General features: G+C 35.7%; 1 protein-coding gene across 1 annotated transcript in view; it reads right to left on the minus strand.

Moving 5' to 3' along the window:
• Positions 1-18,340, minus strand: part of ARHGAP5 (Rho GTPase activating protein 5) — a 50,181-nt gene that overhangs the window by 15,233 nt on the left and 16,608 nt on the right. Inside the window, exon 4 of the mRNA XM_030482845.1 lies at positions 8,676-8,823. Coding sequence (XP_030338705.1) covers positions 8,676-8,823 — 148 coding nt within the window. The remainder of the gene's footprint in view (positions 1-8,675; positions 8,824-18,340) is intronic.

The raw sequence follows: 18,340 nt of genomic DNA on the forward strand, positions 1-18,340 counted from the left end.
TAAGACATTAGTTCACTAGTTACAGCTTTTAAACTTCTTGCATACCTATATTGTACATCCCTATCGAGAGAGGTGGAGAGAACACAACATTCATTTTTTCTTGATGTCTTTTTAAAAATTCAGTTCTTCATCTGCAAGTCTTTTGATTTTTACCTATGTTCTTATCCTGCTTACCTTCTGGTCCAGCTGTAAATTTCAAGCTATCCTTACTGGACACAATGTCTGCTGTGATACTATATATCTGAATCATCTGACTTATTTGCTTCCCTGTCCTTCACTGTACCTTTCGGTTTAAAGAATCAGATTATTTCACATCACGACAGCCTGTGGTTACTCCAAGATCGAGCTCACCTCCTTTGTCTAGACGATTCCTTTCTCAAAGTGCCTCCTAGCACCTAACAAATTCTCTTCTTGCCCCTTCTTTTGTGCTGCCAGTTGTAATCAGGGTTCCCTCCCATCTGACTGGAACTTCACATGAGGTTCAAAACACTTCAAAGCTTGATTGCACCTATATGCATACTTAGTTTGTAGGACACTTCCGCCCTTAAACACCAAGATATTTCACAACTCTTCTTCCTCCATAGAACATACTAACTTCTGCACAAAGGCAGACCAAAGTCTACCTGGAACAATATCCAGTTTCCACACCTGTCAAGTAGTATATGCTTGAGGAAGAGCAGAAGAATAAAAAACCAAACCAAACCAAACCAAAAAACCTCACCAACCCCCACCCCACACACACCCCCCATCCCTCCACCCCCCAACCAGTAATCTTTCTGTGGTATAGCCTCCTGGTTTTCATGAAATCTTTTTTTCCTTGATTAAGAAGCAGGAATTTCTCTACTCTTTCCCAGCACCAGTTTTTAAAATTTATATCATTTCCCTTCTAAGCTAATCAATTCAGTCTCTCTTTATCCAAGAGCTACTGTTAATGTCATATGCAGTATCTTTTCCAATTCTTTTCTACTCCAAGACAGACCAACCCAAATTGTAACCAGTATTCAAACTGTATGTATAGCACAGAAATACATAACAACATTTTTCCCCATATCACTCTCATAATTCTTTTTATTCTTTTTGCTTGGTTGGTAGCAAGTACTGAGAGTTGAAGTTTTCAGACAGCTGTCTATGATGATTTTAAAGCTTCTTCCTGAGTGACAACAGCTATACTAATATTTTGCCTGCTGAAAAGTCTGCCAACTTGTCATCTGTAGCCAGGTTCTACTATCACTATTCTATGTTTCTGAATACATGCCACCTAATCACGAGTCTGTCTCTCCCCAGTTTAATTCCTTCCCCTGCAGTGACCAATCAAACTTTTCAAGAATCTCTGCTACAGCATCTATGATTCCACAGTTACCTTTGTAAATTTTGTGATAGATACCATTCTATAATTTTATTCCACAGATTGACCTGGTGTATTGCTTCTCAACCCTTATGCTACCCAGACTACACAAGACCAAAGGAACCACCATCTTACTGATCCAGAATGGTAATTTCTATGTATACCTAGAATATATGCAATTACAGAGCAAAGACTCCAAAGCCTTTTCAAGTAAGAATCTAGCACTAAATTTACTTACATAAAACACATTTAAAATTCCACATTTAATGTGTTATCAACACTGGCAATTAAAGAACCATGACATTCAATTCACACACTGAAAATCAGAACCAAAAAAAGTGTCTTACTGCTTCTTGTAATAAAATATAGAATATTGAAATGTTCAATGAAAAGCAGTGTAAGAAAATAAGCAGAGCTTTTAGAAAGACTCATTAGAAAGCTCTCATCCAGTGCTGAATTAACATTTCTATAATTTACATTAACCAATTATTAAACAAGCTCTCAATCATTTTATGAAGTGTCACTCCATCACATATCTCATGGCCTGTTCATTTTGAAAAAAGAATAAAAGACTTCAATAAATATGACATGACAAACATGCCTAGGGAAAGGAAGGTGAATTCCTCACTTCATTAAAAATTGGTGACATCTGAAGATACTCTAATTTTCCAAGCATATTAACTGCTTGGTCACTTTGTGCCTGGAGAAAGGAGGGGAGTAAGAGGAGCAGCACACAGGTACCGTCGGTACTCTGCAAAGATATTGACATCTTGGTCCTTTCTGCATTGTTCAGGAATTCTTTACGTAATTCCCATGATGTTTCCTCTGAAGATACCTTAATTAGCAATACAGATCAAGTGCACAACATGTGTTTATGAGTATTTCAAAACATATTTGTTTACAGTTTTCAGTGATTCTCACACACTAATAAATTAACGCATGTGCTCCTCCTCCATCCGTCTGGTAGTCAGTCTTCCACTAGGAGAAACAACTGATGCCTGCTTTCCCCTCCTCTCAAGTTTGGACAGGATTTCTCCCTGTTGATTGACTCCAAAGTTGCAAAGCACAACCCTATTCCACGCCAGTTTTGAAGTGATCACAGAAGGGATCCTCAGGAGGTCATTCATCCAACACTCTGCTCAAACGAGGCCAATCCTGAATTCAGATTGGGTTGCTTATCTAAATCTCATCTTGAATATCAACTACAAAAAGAGTAGCTGCCATAATCTCTTTGGGCAACCCAAACCAGTGCTTAAATAATCCTCAGAACAAGAGCTCTTCATTTCTTTCTAGTTGGAACTTCATATTTTAATTATCAATATCTCTAATCCTCCTGCCATATACTTCAGTACTTTAGCCTGGCTGCACCCTTTCAGTAGCCTCTTTATAGCAATGGGAAGCCACTTTTGGGTATTTCCTCAGCCTTTCCCTCTCCAAGCTGAACAAACCTACAGGTCAGGAGCTCCAGCCCCTGACCCTTTTCTGCTAGACTCAATCTAGTTTGTCAACACCTTTCTTGTAGTATTTCAGATGAGGTCTAATAAGTGCAGAGTAAAAAGAAACAATCACTTCTGTTGCTGTAGCGCCTACCTTTCTATTGGGACAGCATGATACAGAAGGCATCCACTGATGCACTACTGACTCACATTTAGCCTATTCACCACGACCCCCAGATCCTTTTCAGCAGCATTGCTATGCAGCCAGTCAAGTCCCCAGCGTGTACCACTGCAGGTGTTTAGTCCCTGCAACTCAAGCTGCAGGACTTGGCATTTGTCCTTGCTGAATTCCATCAGGTTCCCGTTATCCCATTCTTCCAGCTGGTCTATGTTCCCCTTAACAAGAACAAGGCCCTGGCCTTGAATATATCAACGACATACCCTTTCTAGGATCACTCACAAACTTGAGGACAGTACAACATGTACTGTAGGGCTATTTAACTCTATTGTTACTGTTTCTATCCAGAATCAAGAGTAACAGAGTCATGGCCTATGATTTTTTTTTTTTTTCCCTTTTACTAAACACAGAGCTTTGTGGGCAGTTGAGTCAACTTAACTGAGCACTATGACTGAAAAAGTTGGTCTAACTCTCTGCCTCAATCAGTTTCCATCCTTCCCTTGCTCATAGCTGCATAGTCCTGCTCCCTGCCTCGCCCTGGTTTTGACACGTATTTGAGCCTTAACTTATCAGCTGTAATACTTAACAGCAGGACGTTGTCTATTTTTGCTGATGTAGCTTTCCAAGACAGTGAACTCCACTGAATCAGAGATGTCTGACAAGTGCCCAAAAAGCAGCAGAAGCATACAGCAGGAGAGGATCTTACTGTTTCACTGTTTCTTACGAAACTACTCTCAGAATGCCACCTCTCATACATCAAGACAAGGGGGGTGGCCACTCTTGTCCTGTTCTCTTCTAACAGAACAGATTTGCAGAAGACTCTAGCTCTCCCAGACCCTTTGAATAAAAAGGGAGATAATCCATCTTGAATTTCTGGATTTCACAGCCACTATGAATATATTTCAATGATTTACCAGCCTTTTTACCTCAACAAGCACTGCTGACTCATCTTCTTTGCCTATTTCTACCCAATCCTCATTCTTTGGAGACAGACTGCATTATCTACACTTCCAGTGTCAAAATCTTGCCTCATGGCAGATTCAGTGCAAAAGACCTGGATATAACTTAGGTGAGAAGGAAATTCAGAGAAGGCAATATTCTTTTACTTGAATTACCTCCAAAATCATAAATTTATCAGCATTACAAAAAGGTATAAATATCAAAAGCAGTAATTATTGCACATACACCAAATACGCAATTTTTAATTTCACCTATAGCTCTCCACAGAGACCACACAAGGCATTAAAGAGATGTGGCTCTGCCAAATTCATTCTTCCTTCTTTATTCTATTCCTTGTCTCACATAACCTAAGTAACTGAATTATTAAAATACATATTATTCTAATAAGCTTCTCTTCCCTCAATTGTTTCATGTAGAATTAACACTATATCAATGCTACCAGTTTTCTATGAAGTACAGAATCTAAAATTTCTCATCTTGTCAATGAAGCACATGGACATCAATATTCTACAAAGTTTAAAAACAAATAAATTTGAAAACCCAGAGGAAAAAACATTTTAAAATATTTCTATTGTTATTAGAGTTGAATATAGTTAAGAGCCGAATTTATTACATGGCAAAACTGAGATAGTTATAATATTAATTTGATGCCTTCTTCCTTGGTAAATAGAATGAAATATAATTTATGCCAAACTTTTCACCAATGCATAAGGATGCATACAAAAAGTAAATTCAAAACACCAATTAAAAAAATACTGAAATATTAAAACCCCCCTCATATGCTAATACTATCAGTTAGCATGAGTCAGTTGTGCCCAAATTATTCTAAATTTGGGAAAACTAAAAAATAATCAACAACAGTATGCGTTAAACAGCACACAAACAGTACTTGAAAATAAACTGGTGGCGTGGAAAACAGCATAAAAACATTACTATCTAAACACTCAAGCTACAAACTTGCCATAAACCTGTAAACTTTTATAGTCAAAAAATTAGACATTCAATAGATACTTTTACATGGTAGTGCAATATAAAATTCAAATCATACAAACATTTTGTTGAAGTTAAGCATTAAATTAGCCTTCAGAAATCTGCATTCCTCTCTCTCAAACAAAACTGTCAGAGTATCATCCTTACTCCCTACATAGTATTTCTTACAGAAACATGGAATTCACGCTATTAATACAGTTAGCAAACAATTTAGCTTCAAAAATTATGCTACCTACATTTAGAAAAATTCTGCTGCTTACATTTAGAAAAAAAAATTAGTTTTACTAAAAAAGTAATTTTCTACATAGGACAGAATTTTTTAAATTAGTACTTCATTTTTTTTCCTAGCTTGCCTGATCATAGCCACTACAATTTTCTTAAAAATCAAAACTGAATTCTAGTTTCCCTACTAAATACATTTCCATAAATCTAGTTTATAGAAAACCAATACACTTAAGAAGTTCATTTCAAGCCATGTTAACAAAACGACCTTCTATTCTGTCCATCAGAAGAAAGCAACAAAATACACCATAACGACTGTGTCATCAAAATCTTTTGGAAGCCCATAACTGACAATAACTACCATTGTCAAAAAGTCAACTTAAGTAGCTGCCCTCAAGTGCAAGTTACACACTCACGTGCAAAGAATGTGACAGACATAAAAGCACAAAAACTTCAGCAGCTTATACATTATGATATGTTACTAATGATACAAAGGTGTTTAGATAGTCTGTAAAAGGTTACGGAGAAGATCACAGTATCTTTACCAGAAAGAAAGTTTTCCTGAAAACACTATGCATTTATACCAAGACATTTAGTGCAAAACTTGGTAATTCACCATTATCAAGTTACTTACCTGAAAGATAAAAATTCTTTTGATCATTTTATTTGATGAATCAACAAGAAAGAGCTCTGACAAACAACCAACTAAGATTACTCACCGTGCTACAATTACAATGAACTCAAAAATGAGAGGCTTGGATAGAGAAAACGTTTCCTATAATCATGGACACTATGTAAACACACAAAGTTTGTTTAGAATATTTAGTCAAGCTTTCCTCATTCCTTTGCCAGAAGTGACAGTGTTATTGAATTTAAGATAATCTTACATGTTATTGTACAATTACTTTTTTTTCAACCAATAGTTTCCAACAAGACAAAGTATTATGAGCTATTACTGCTTTGTACTATCAGTATCAGGAACAGTACACACTGCTGCCAAAATGGAGGGGTTTGTACATGCATACAGCTGATTAGGTTTAGATCTGCTCAAGTATTAACCACTTCACCCCCTCAGTTTCTACTTCCCCTGTAAGAGAAATATACTGATTAGCCTCATTCAAGAAGAGCTGGAAAAGACTGCACCTTCTTGATTAAAAAGACAATGATAAACACTCACATTGCATTCAGTTAGCACTGATTCTAGGCTGACTTGCTAAGAGATGGTTGAAGTATGACTCCTTGGAGCCAAGCAACTTTATCAGCTGGGACTGGTACCATTATGGAGTCCAGCCTGAAGCCAATAGATCCTGACATGCCTTCTGCAGGCCAATCATCTCCAAAACTGTATTTATGGAATTTTCTCTCAGACAGTCCAAAAATCACTGATGTGAGTCTATCACAGTACAGGATCTGAAGGTAATGCAAGTGAACATCCTCCTTTCTCAAAGGCAACAAATACTTTCAATCAGAAAACTGCTTGAAACTCAAATACCTACAGAATATTAACCTAATATAAAAATAATACACACCAAATATAAAATTCCCCAGCCACATATGGAAGGTGATGAGAACAACCAAAGCTACTTGCACAGAATCCATAGTAGGATCTGTAGTACAGATCAAAAGCAGAGGTCTTGTTCTGTCTTTACTGAGTGCGTAGCACTCACACTATTATAGTTCTCTCACTCACTCCAGAAGCTGGTGAAAATCCTCTGGGAGAAACACTAGACACTCTTTTGAAAGTCTACTACAAAGTCAACACATACTGGACATTACTTTTAAACAAATACAACTTTCGTTAGATCTGGATTTATAATTTTGCTGTTTGAAAGTATTTTTACAAAGTTAAACATGCTCAAATTTAAGATACTACTTCTAGATTCTACAAACTTCAAAAAGTCATTTGGTCTTCATTACTGCTGGATGTCTAGTTTATATAGCTACATGTAGTAGCTGTATGTAGCCGTTTTTAAAGAACACAAATTGAGACAGTGACTCACCTGTAAAATTATGTTGGTTTTGGATTTTTTTTTTTTTTTTTTTTTTTTTTTTTTTGCTACATACAAGACCAAACAAAATATATATTAGGCTGTCTATAACACTCTATTACTCCTTGCCCGTCTTCCTCCTTCCCCATTTTTTCCTGGGTAAGGGAGTGGGGAGGTAAGGGGATAAGGGGGTGGGGAAGAAGGAGGGGAAGCAAAGGCAAGAGGGAATCAAAAACTGCTGTTACCTTTAGGCAAAGAATCAACAGGAGGTAAAGGTTAACAACAGATTTATACTAAGCTTTATACAGACATCTCTGACTCCCAAAGGATCAGTGCCTGAGGTTTCACCTGTTTTTTTTCATTGCAATAATACAGTATATAAGTTTTCAAAACCAGCTATTAGGCTTACCACCTATAGGAGATCTTCCGGAAACACTGCTCTCACAGATGGCAGATTTTACTCTTGCTATGACTGTTACTGTCAGCTTACAGCCGAAATTGTATTACAAAGCTAACAAAATGTTGAAAAAAGGTGCTGTTTTACTTTATGCTAACCAATATTAAACTACAGACACCCATCGAAAGATGTCCTGTTCTTTTCTGAATTGCATTTCAGCTCCAGTCAGTTTCACACTCTCATTTGCTTCAAATATAGCAACGTAGCATTTATCCAACTTCAGAACAACCAAGATCTACACACTAACCAAAAACTCAACATCTTAAAAAAAAAACAAAAACAAAAACCCCAAACAAACCAACACACAAAAAAACCCAACAGAAACCCAACCAAAGATCACTCCCAAACCAAAAAACTCCCCACTCCTAAACGCAGTGTTCTTTGGACCAGCAAGATGGTCCCACATCGCCTCATGGTCACAGAATGAACAGGCTGAAAGCAGGGACAAACACACAACTGGGGAGCCAGGGAGAAAGGAAAGAGAGGAAACCATACTGAGAAATTTCACCCTAGTACAAACATATATATGTTAATATTTTATGTTAAACTGGAAATCCGCAAGTTAAACATATTGCTTAACATGTTTTCATGTAGAATCACACAGTATTTCGAAACGTTTCTGACTCTGTAACAAGTAAAAATGCAAAACTAGGTTTAGCAGCAAAATAAAGACAGCAAAGTCACTAATTAAGCCATACCATGCACCTGTTTTCTGTAACTGGAAAAAGTGGATTTCAGAGCTCTTTAATATATGAAGTAAAATAGAGTGGCAACAGGGAGACATGTAAAACTGGAATGCCATTGGGTTAAAAGTCATTTGGCATTAGAGTGTGATACCATCTTTTTAAAATACAGGAAACAAATGCTAAACTTCAAATGTTTGTAAAAATGAAATTAAGTACTTGTGTAAATAAAGACAAATGGACATCACATATTAAGCATACAATTTAGAGAATATATTCTACTTTTAAAATGTGCTTTTTCCGTAATTATTTACTTCTAGGATAAATTCTAAAAGTACTCTAAAACAGAAAATGAGAGGCTTTACTCGTTAATGCAAAGTGGGAAAGTCTTTCCTCCAATAGTTCTCCTATCTTACCTGTATCTTCAATGAATTGCACACATTTTTCAACAAACAGAGGTATCGGTTTCTCAGGTGTAACCAGATCCTGTAGGGGCATCCCAAAGTAATTACTTTCCCAGTTTCTACGAATTGGAGGATTGAATGTCTTAGTTTTCTTTTTCGGCTACAATAAAACAGAGTTATTTAAGTAATATTCAAGTAATATTTTAACTAACTCATATTGCAACCATTTAGTAAAAACAAGCAGATCACACATCAGACATTAAAATTCCTCTATGGCAAACTGAGTAGAAAGAAATGTACTTTAAAATAGCATACATTAGACACAAAGCACTCAAATAACTTCTAATAGATCTGGTCTTTTTTGCGTCACATTAAGAACAGGATGACGCAATGCAACAGAAATACTACAGGAACAAAAATAAACACACTACTTTAGTGCTATGACAAGTCTCTATATACTAGAGTTTCATATGGAGTTTTCTTGCTTGTTTTGATCCATCTGCAATCATATCCCCTCCCTACACCAAGAAGGACTGTTAGCAGTTCAACTGCTGGACCACATCTGGACAATTACAAGAATTACATGGTTTATGTCTGAACGTTCATGAAAATATTCAGAGTTGGCCATATAAAGCGGTCAATCAATTGGCTGTACATTGGTGACTGAACGTGGAAATGGAATGAAGATCACTATTAAAATCCAGCATTTTATCTTTAAGTTTATATACAGCAAGAAGTTAGTTAAAAGCGGCTACATTTTCATATGAAAGCTCTTCAGTCAACGTCTAATAGTACAAAAGAAAAATAAAAAGCACAACAGCCAGATTTAAATTTAATAACAAGGTTCCTAGAATGTTATAATTCATAAGACTACACCTCAATTAGCATTTAAGACAAAACACGTTTCCATGTTTTACATCTAGAAAAGTCTGGAATTTCAACCTATGTGTAAAAATAAATAAATAAATAAATAAATGGGTCAACTTCTAGACTTTTGTACCATTACAGGACAAATCAGTCCTTACAGACTACAGACTACCTAGAACTCCAAGTCAGCAAGATACATATTCGTGATTGCCTTGCCCACTGAGAATTAATGAGCCAAAGTTGAATTCTAGAGAAGAAAGTGAAAACTCCAGCCTAAAGAACATTTCTGCAACCCTCACCCTACAGCATCTCTGGAATTTCTCCAATACTTGATAAAAACACCTGTTGACCAAAGCCTTTCAGTAACCTAATTAAACAACAGTAAAAGTAAAACTTTATTTATGTGGAATGCCTCTTTGTTAGACAGCTTGGGGTTCTTAAAATCAGCAGCAGAGTTCCTGTGACTGACCATGGTAACAGAAGGCTAACAAAAAATAGGCTTATCTTTCAAATTCGGGATTTCCTAAAAGAGTTCTTCAAAACATTAGAAAGAAGCTACTCTCCGGCAATACATTTCTCCCCCAAGTTTTACATTAACTGCAAATCTAGTAAAAAGTTCACAAAAAAAGAGCTCAGGATAAAACTTTAGGATAAACTTTCATGACAAAGCAGACAATATCTGAAACCATTCTTTTTAACTGTCAACTCTTTGCCTAACTTTTATTCATCTTGGAAAAAGATATCAATGGTTCCACCAGTATGCAACTTCAGTTTAGAAACAGCTTTTCCTTCCTTCCTTCCTTCTTACTGCGGCAGTCCCCAGCTTTGAAGTCCCCAGCACTCAACTTAGTTTATTGGCCATTTTCTCTTTAGTGGCAAAATCTTATTCATGCAACATTCAGTTCAGACGAGCAGCAGCTGAAAGCACCAACCTGAAGCTAAAGGTGTAAAACTCAGAGAAAGTGAGTGAAATGTGTATGCAAAGCCACAATAACGAATGGGGTTTTTTTTTTTCTAGTAATTGTCCTGCATTTAGAAGAATAGTTGTAAGGGAGTGAGATATCAAGCATGACAATACATACTCAAAAGAGCAGAAAGTTTTCTTAAATAGAATTGTCTACCTGAAACAGTTTAACTGCCAATATGGATAGTTTGTCTACATAATCTAAAGAAGAAAGAATAAAAGAAGAAAAAAATAAAAGTAAAAACCCCACCTTGAAATCTTTCTCAAACTGATCTAAAAGTAGAGTAGAAGACAAGATAATCATTGCAGAGCTATTCTATAAACATGAAATTGAGATTTCGCAAGGCAGACAAAGTTACAATAATAATTTTATCAGCTATTTATCATTATGTACCATTATGTATTTTGTCTCCCTCCTGTTAAATACTTATTAAAATATCTTTCAAGATTTCCCTTTCTTTTGGGGCATCTGAGGGGGTAAACTGTCCAATGACAGTGCATATCAAATCTTCCTGCAAATAACACTATCTACGCAATCTTCACAAAAACTTCTAATAACTTCTAATACTTCTGCAAATTAACAACAAAACTTAAAGGTATTAAAAATCCACTATGTATTTCCTGATTTGAGACTTCCATACTTGCATGTCTAGACTTAAGCAAAGAACTCATTCTGAATGGAAAGGCATATTACTGTGCAAAAGACCTGATCTTTGTCAAAAGATCAACTGTCTTCAGGAAAAAAATACAGGTCTTATTTCTAACCAAAACAAGCTTTAGTGAAGGCTTTTTTTTAATCCCTGTTCCGCACTCTGAGAAAATAGTTTGGATGGAACTTTTAGATCTGCTAGTCAGGATAATGACTATCATAAATTTTTCTGTGTAAAATTAACTGTTAAAAGTTCTGTAATGATACAATATTTAAACATAAACACTGTTAAACATTATTCATTTAGTTAAACAGCACCTGGAAAAGGTGAATCATTTTAAATTCCTAGATTTTGGCAGAGAGATTACTCTTCTTGCCACAAGTATTTTTAGTTCAATAGTTCTGCCCAATACACCTTTTTCCCACAATATGGCAGCCACCTGATACCACATCCAGAGTGCACTAATCTAGGCACAATTTTGCATGCTTCTACATCGTAATAAAAAAGAACTAATAGGCACCAAGTTAGAGAAAACAAGAAGCAGCACAAAAGTTTTCTTGGTTAATCCCAGCAAAAAGCTTATTGTTTGACATAGCGCTGTTTCATGTGAGTAATTAAAACACAATCCCAACACTGTAACACTGAAATCCTTAGTTTTCATATAAATCTGTTTTTTATAATTGATTGCTGCACTAACGTTAAGCTTTCCAGCATGGGTTTCACCACTTGCTTCTTGCCAAAGACAACTTCTCTTCATACCCTAACAGGCTAATAACAAATCTCCAGCTGATCCTTACATATTTTGGCAGGAAAGCATTTTAACTCTGAGAATCCCAAACTTGTGTTGCATTGCTGATACCAAAAGCATTTACCGGCAGTACTGCTTTAATTACAGTAGTTTAATCGCTGAAACATGTGTTGCAAAAGATTAGCTAAAGTCCTCTTAAAAAAAGGCAAGGTAAACATGAAAACATATATTCTAGCACAGCATCTAATTCTTGATTTCAACACTTAAAATATCATTATAAAAATCATAAAACCATGAAAATGGAGATTTAAAGTATACTCCAGATTAACTCTCGACTGTATGTACCAGGGAATCACCTAAGCAGCACTCATCTTCTAGAGTGAAACTAGGCTGGGACTTCAGCCAGCTGTGAGACTTCAGAGTACAATACACATAAATGCAACCTATTAAAATTGACTTCAAAACCTAAACAAACCCGCCGAAACCTACCTATCAAACACCTTTATGGATGCGCTGCTTACTCTAGCAAGTCCTGTCTGCTCAAGCTAGGCTCCCCTTCTTTTTTTTCCTCTCACCTCCATCACACCAGAATGGTGGGATCATCATAATTTATCTATCTAAGAAGAAATTCAGCCACTTCTCTACCTCCCACACACTTCACTACTACTTTTAATACCAAGAAAAATTTTTGCCTGCTTCATTTGCAGTCAGCCCAAGGGTCACAGAGGGCAAAGTCAATATTTTCAGGACTATTAAAATACTTCATAAAACCACGCACCCTGAACAGCATTCATTTTATAGGCTTAATAAAGTATTTGTAATCTCTAATTCATGGCTAGCTCTTCAGAAATTATACGACATATGAATAATGCAGATGATGGTCCCCAATATGCTTTTTCTTCCCCTCATGCCTTCTGCCATTTTTAGAGTTCCAGCTTGCTACACCAAGTTTTAAACAACAAAGGCTCAAGAAGGCATATGGCTCCAAATGCACATTTTAAGAGTGTTAAATTTGAACAGATGAAACCTGAAAGTACAGATTTTGGTATTTCCTATACTCCTCAGGAGAAGGGACACAAAAAAAAAAAAAAAACCCACCCAAAAAAAAAACCAACCCCAAAAAAAGAACCAAAAAAAAAAAAAAAAAAATCCCACCAAAAAAACCACAAACAAAACAAAAAAAAAAAACCCAAAAAAACATTCTAGTCTGAAGTAGACAGTACTTTGCCAAATCAACCATTGGATTTACACGAGAACAGCCCAATCCAAATGTAAGATGATCTCCCATTTCTCACGTTTACCTTAGTCACACTAAAACTGAGATCAACACACATGGGCTGTACAGTTCCTGACACTATGTCAGTAATAGCTTCAACACAAAATTCCATATAATTTTGAAATTATAATAAGAGCAAACAAGTTCAAGCATAGAAAAATAGATGTCGAACCTGTACTACTTACTGGGACTTGTTTTAGAACACGATATATGTGAGAATTCATCTAGGTGCTTGTGGATTTTTCCACTGAGAAGTTTACAGATTAATTTAAAGAAACAGGTATCTTACAATCACCTTGGTATAAAGGAAAATGGAAAGAACATAATTCACAATCTTTTTTTAAAAGTAACAAATGTTGTTTGCAAACAAGGGTGCAAGGCATAATGCTTTAAAGCACTGTTTTTCAGATTTAATTTAACAACACAGCTGGAAATTCCCATCGCCAAAAAACAAAAATAAAAAAAATCAGACCTTGAATAATGAAACTATTGACTATAGGTCAGAGAACAAAATTAGTGAAACTTTTACAGATATAATAACTGGTATGTCAAAGAATTATCGCTGGTCTGTTAATTTACTATATTGGTTACATGATGTCTGTAGTTAGGATTTGTTTTCAGAAGTACTTTGAGTAATTCCTTCCATTAAGGAAATATACTTCTATTAATCTTACTCCAACTTTTACAGATGCATTAACAAAATAATTCTTCCATAACAAGACAAGAACGCTCATCATATCTCAAAGTATTCATGAAGAGCTCTAAATTAGATGAGTAAATTTTCAATACTCCAATAGTACTGAAATTATTCCATAGTAAAGATAAATAATAAGGCTAATTGTAATAATGTGGAATAGCTATACATTTTCAGATCAGGCAGCCTTCCTGCTGTACAGGGAATTACTAAATTAAGACAACGGTCAAAAATAACTTGCAATCATTTAATGTAGTAACAGTAATAGATAAATCAATAATAATTGATAAATAATTTAAAACATATTTTTATCAAGCTTGTTTACACAAGAAGAACATTCAAAGCCAAGAAGCACTGCGGTTTGGGTCTTATATCAATGCATAAACCATGTGACAGTTGCAGCTTTAGGGCTACTGCACACATATGAAGAGGTTCCTCCTGTCTGAGATTTAAGGCTTCCTCCAGCAAGATCCTTATCCTCTAGGAATGATCACTGCCCTTTCATTTCCTGAAATTTGCTGCATTTTCTCTCTGTTGCTCCATATCTCCAAATTCATCAAGTTAAAGACAAAATTAATTTATTATACGGCCTGCAAGGCTGCTGCTTTTAAGAAGACTGGCATGTATCAACTCACAATAATGTTCAACCGTAGACCTTCGTATTACAATACTGACGATTCTAATCAAGCCAAGCATCTACTTGTAGTTCCCACTTGCAATTTTTAAAAAACATGCAGATGAATGAGTGCATATCTCAGTTGGAAAGGCCTGACTTGGCAAAGCAGAAACAGCTAAGGCAGGTTGCAGATGAACATTGTTCTCTGTGCTCAGTTCATCCAAGTTTGTGAAGGAAACAAATAACCAAACATAGAAAGCACGTTGATATAGGGGAGAATTCTCTCTGGAAAATGCATTTATTTTGAGAGATACTTTGTGCAATAACAGCAGAAATGACTAAGTGCTTTTTCATAAGAGAAACTTTTACAGGAAAAGTTCTGTAGGGGAAAAAAAAGGTGCACAACATGCACTTGTAAGCTTTCAAGCACAGTGTGCACACAACTCCACACCAACTTGGCTAAAAAGTTGCATGACTGAAGCCAGTCCACTTTCTTTTTCTCCTTCTCTCTACTTTTTTTCATATACTGTCCTGCCAGAAAGTGTTTAACAGTCCATTTATTAACAGCACATGCAAGACCATACAATAAATTTTTTCAGAACTGTTAGAAATGTGGTAATAACATAAAATAAGATAAAGGTGAGTGTATCACAAGACAGACTATGCTAGACTGATTCAACCTTCTCCATTGAAAACGTGTATTCTTTTTGAGAGGCAAAGAAACCTCAACGATCACCTGGTTTTACCAATCTGGACTTTAGTAAGGCAATTGATGGTGGCATATCAGAAACTACTGAGACAACCAGAGTGACAGAAACAGGGTGATATTCAACAACAAAAAGGGCAAAATCACAGACTAATGGAAAAATCATGCACTGGAATGTGCATGTAGCATGTACTACATGTATGTGCTATATGTGTGTGCATGTATGATAATGTACTATACAGTAGGAAGTCATTAGCTGGAAATTAAGAAGGACAAGAAGAGGCCAAAGGTTCCTAAAGTGACAATAACTGCAGCTAAGACACTTAGGTTCAATCACACAGTTGTGTCAGGTTGTAATTTCTAGTACAGATCAACAAACATTAAGATGATATGATGCACGTCTATGACATTCTTTGCAATACTATACACAATTTCAGTCATTCTCTTCCAAAAACATAAGCTCAGAGGGAATTACAAAACCTTTTTTAATCTTCTAAATCGCAGGTCACGAAGCAGCCATATTCTCTTCACCTCTTTGGGGGTGACAGATGACAAAAGGAAAAAAACATTTCAGGAGAAATGTTACCACAAGGAAAGGTGAAAACAATATTGCAAGAAGATTCCTCATCAACATAGAGGAAACAAATTCTGAATGAGTTTTAAAGAATAGTGAGAATGAAGGGATAAAACTTTTCAGAGGAATTATTTCTGTGACAATTGAAAACAGAGCTCAAGGATGGTTCTTCCAGTTCTGACTACCAGCATACAGATACAAGAACTGAAATTGTAAACATGGTGTTATGGACAAAAACAATGGGCAAATAAATCAGACCAAAGCACACTTAACTGGCCTCAGTTTCAAACTGTTTAATTTCCTTGGGTAGTAAGCAGCATTAGAGGACCTTGCAAGTAACATTAATTGCTTGCCACAGATTTGTCACTGCTATACTTTCCATCGTAAAACATTTTAACTTATGCTTACAAATAGCAACAAGTAGCAGAATTCCAAGTATTTATTTCTTTAACAATGTGTTCACAATATATTTTATTTTTTAAGTTTGGTATATGTGTTAGCAGATGAGTCAAACTATGGCTGACAGATTCAGGTTTGTAAAAAGAAAACTGTTGGTTTTCCAAATATAATGTTTTCCAAAACTCCTTTCCTCCTCCCTACCAATCCAGCTCTTGCTGCCTTCAATTTTTTACTTGAATCCTATGATCACTCTACACCCATTGCCTCCCTGTATCTGCCCTAGTGCCCATACTTTTATATGATTTCATCTGGTAACTTGGGAAATTGGGGTCTGAAAGCATCAGGACAGAACGAGCACCTCTTTCTTGAAACACATTATCTTTAAATGTTTCTTTATTCTGGGCCTGCCTTTAGAACAGTTCCCAGAACCACCTCCAAGAGGAAAGTAAATTTCCTTCAAGAAACTTTCACTGTTTTTAACTTTAAAGTAATTGTCATAAATGGGGAGGGATAGGGGGGTGAAAGGCCAACACATACACACCAAAAAAAACCCCAAAACAATACCCCCCAACACAGTTTTACAAAAAATTTGAAACATAAATGTCTCCATAGGCAAATTCTGTTTCTATATGAGTCTGCTTTGCATAACTGAAAACTAGTACAAAACCCACAAAATGACTGTGCAAAGGAGCTGTCTGCAATACTATACAAGAAACCCACCCAGAAGCATCACATCTCAAACCCCTCAAACTAACAAAGATGAAAGGAGTATAAAGAATGTTACATCCCATTTGGGCTTTAAAAAGCAACAGCATACTACAAAGCAAAAGCACAAGATCAAGTTGTAATCTTTGTCAGAGACAATGAGGATCTCAGACTTCAAAGGTTGAGTTTTTCCAAACAAACTCATTTTGTTCATAAGAACTCCGTATTTCAGAATCACTATAATTATAGCAAGAATAGTTACATGTGTATCTTATATTCCTTTTACATACAACAGTTTAGGAAAAGTATCAGTAAGAGCTTTAAGCAACATTCAGAAAAGAGTACAAAAGTTTTATTTATCCCTTTCACATTCAAAGGGTCAAAAATCTCAAAAAAAGCCCAGCAAGTAATCCTTAAGTAGTGGCACACTAACATCCCTCACATGGTCTAAATAACACCCAACCAGGAAAATATCATTTGAATAATTTTTGAGTTTTGGTAATTAAAGACTGCTAGATGCTCATCTAAAACAACAACATGGTGAACATGTTGGAATAAGTTCCAAATGTGGTAAACCTGCATGGCTCTTGCAAAAGAATCAACAGTTTAAAAACCAAAGGAGTACATTAGAAACTAGAATGATTCTCACATGAACTGGAACTACTCTCACTTTGACATAATGCAAGTCAACACGCATAAAAGTCAGTACTTATCAAAAGCAATAAGCACTCAACATTCTTAGATATTCTGAATGCTTCCAAACATTTTAGCTATCAAGTTAAATTTGCATTCTCCATCATTACAATAACTTGTACTTCTACTATTAAAAGTTTTGTCTAAGTTAAAAGTAGCAGCCCTGGACTGCTACTTAAAAAGAAAAAAAAAAAAAAAAAAAAAAAGAACACCAAAAAAACCACCAAAACAAAAAAAACCAACCAAAACCAAGAGGTACATTAAAGAAAACTTGAAACAATTCTTACACTCTTCGAGAGTCTTAACCTACTACAAAAATTTAGAACAGCCTGAAACTTTCAACTCGGGCTGCTTCTCAACAGGCTGAAGCCCAAAGTGGAGGCTTTGGTAGAGATATTGGGGGGGTTTCTGACACAACGTCAAGGAGAGAAGACACCACTATATTAGGTTTCCACAATTTAAACATAAATACCCAAGTCAGAGGAACTCTCTGTCAACTCAACACAGCTGAGATAGTAGAAGGATTATGAACATTACATTTCAATTTCTATGTAGCAGAACTATTTCAATCAAAACTATACAAATTATTGTTTTTAAAAAATAAGTTTCCCCAAAATAACAACTTCAAAGTATTTTTAATCATATGATTTTATGCCCACAAGACATCATTATCTATGCTTATGAGTAAGTCTTAAGAAAATTTAGTGCCCTTTAAATCACTTGTATAATTCAAATCACAGCTGCATGCTAGGAAGTGCAATTCAGAATTTAATCCATTAGTAAAA

This window comes from Strigops habroptila, chromosome 4, assembly GCF_004027225.2.
Source record: "Strigops habroptila isolate Jane chromosome 4, bStrHab1.2.pri, whole genome shotgun sequence".
NCBI lineage: Eukaryota > Metazoa > Chordata > Aves > Psittaciformes > Psittacidae > Strigops > Strigops habroptila.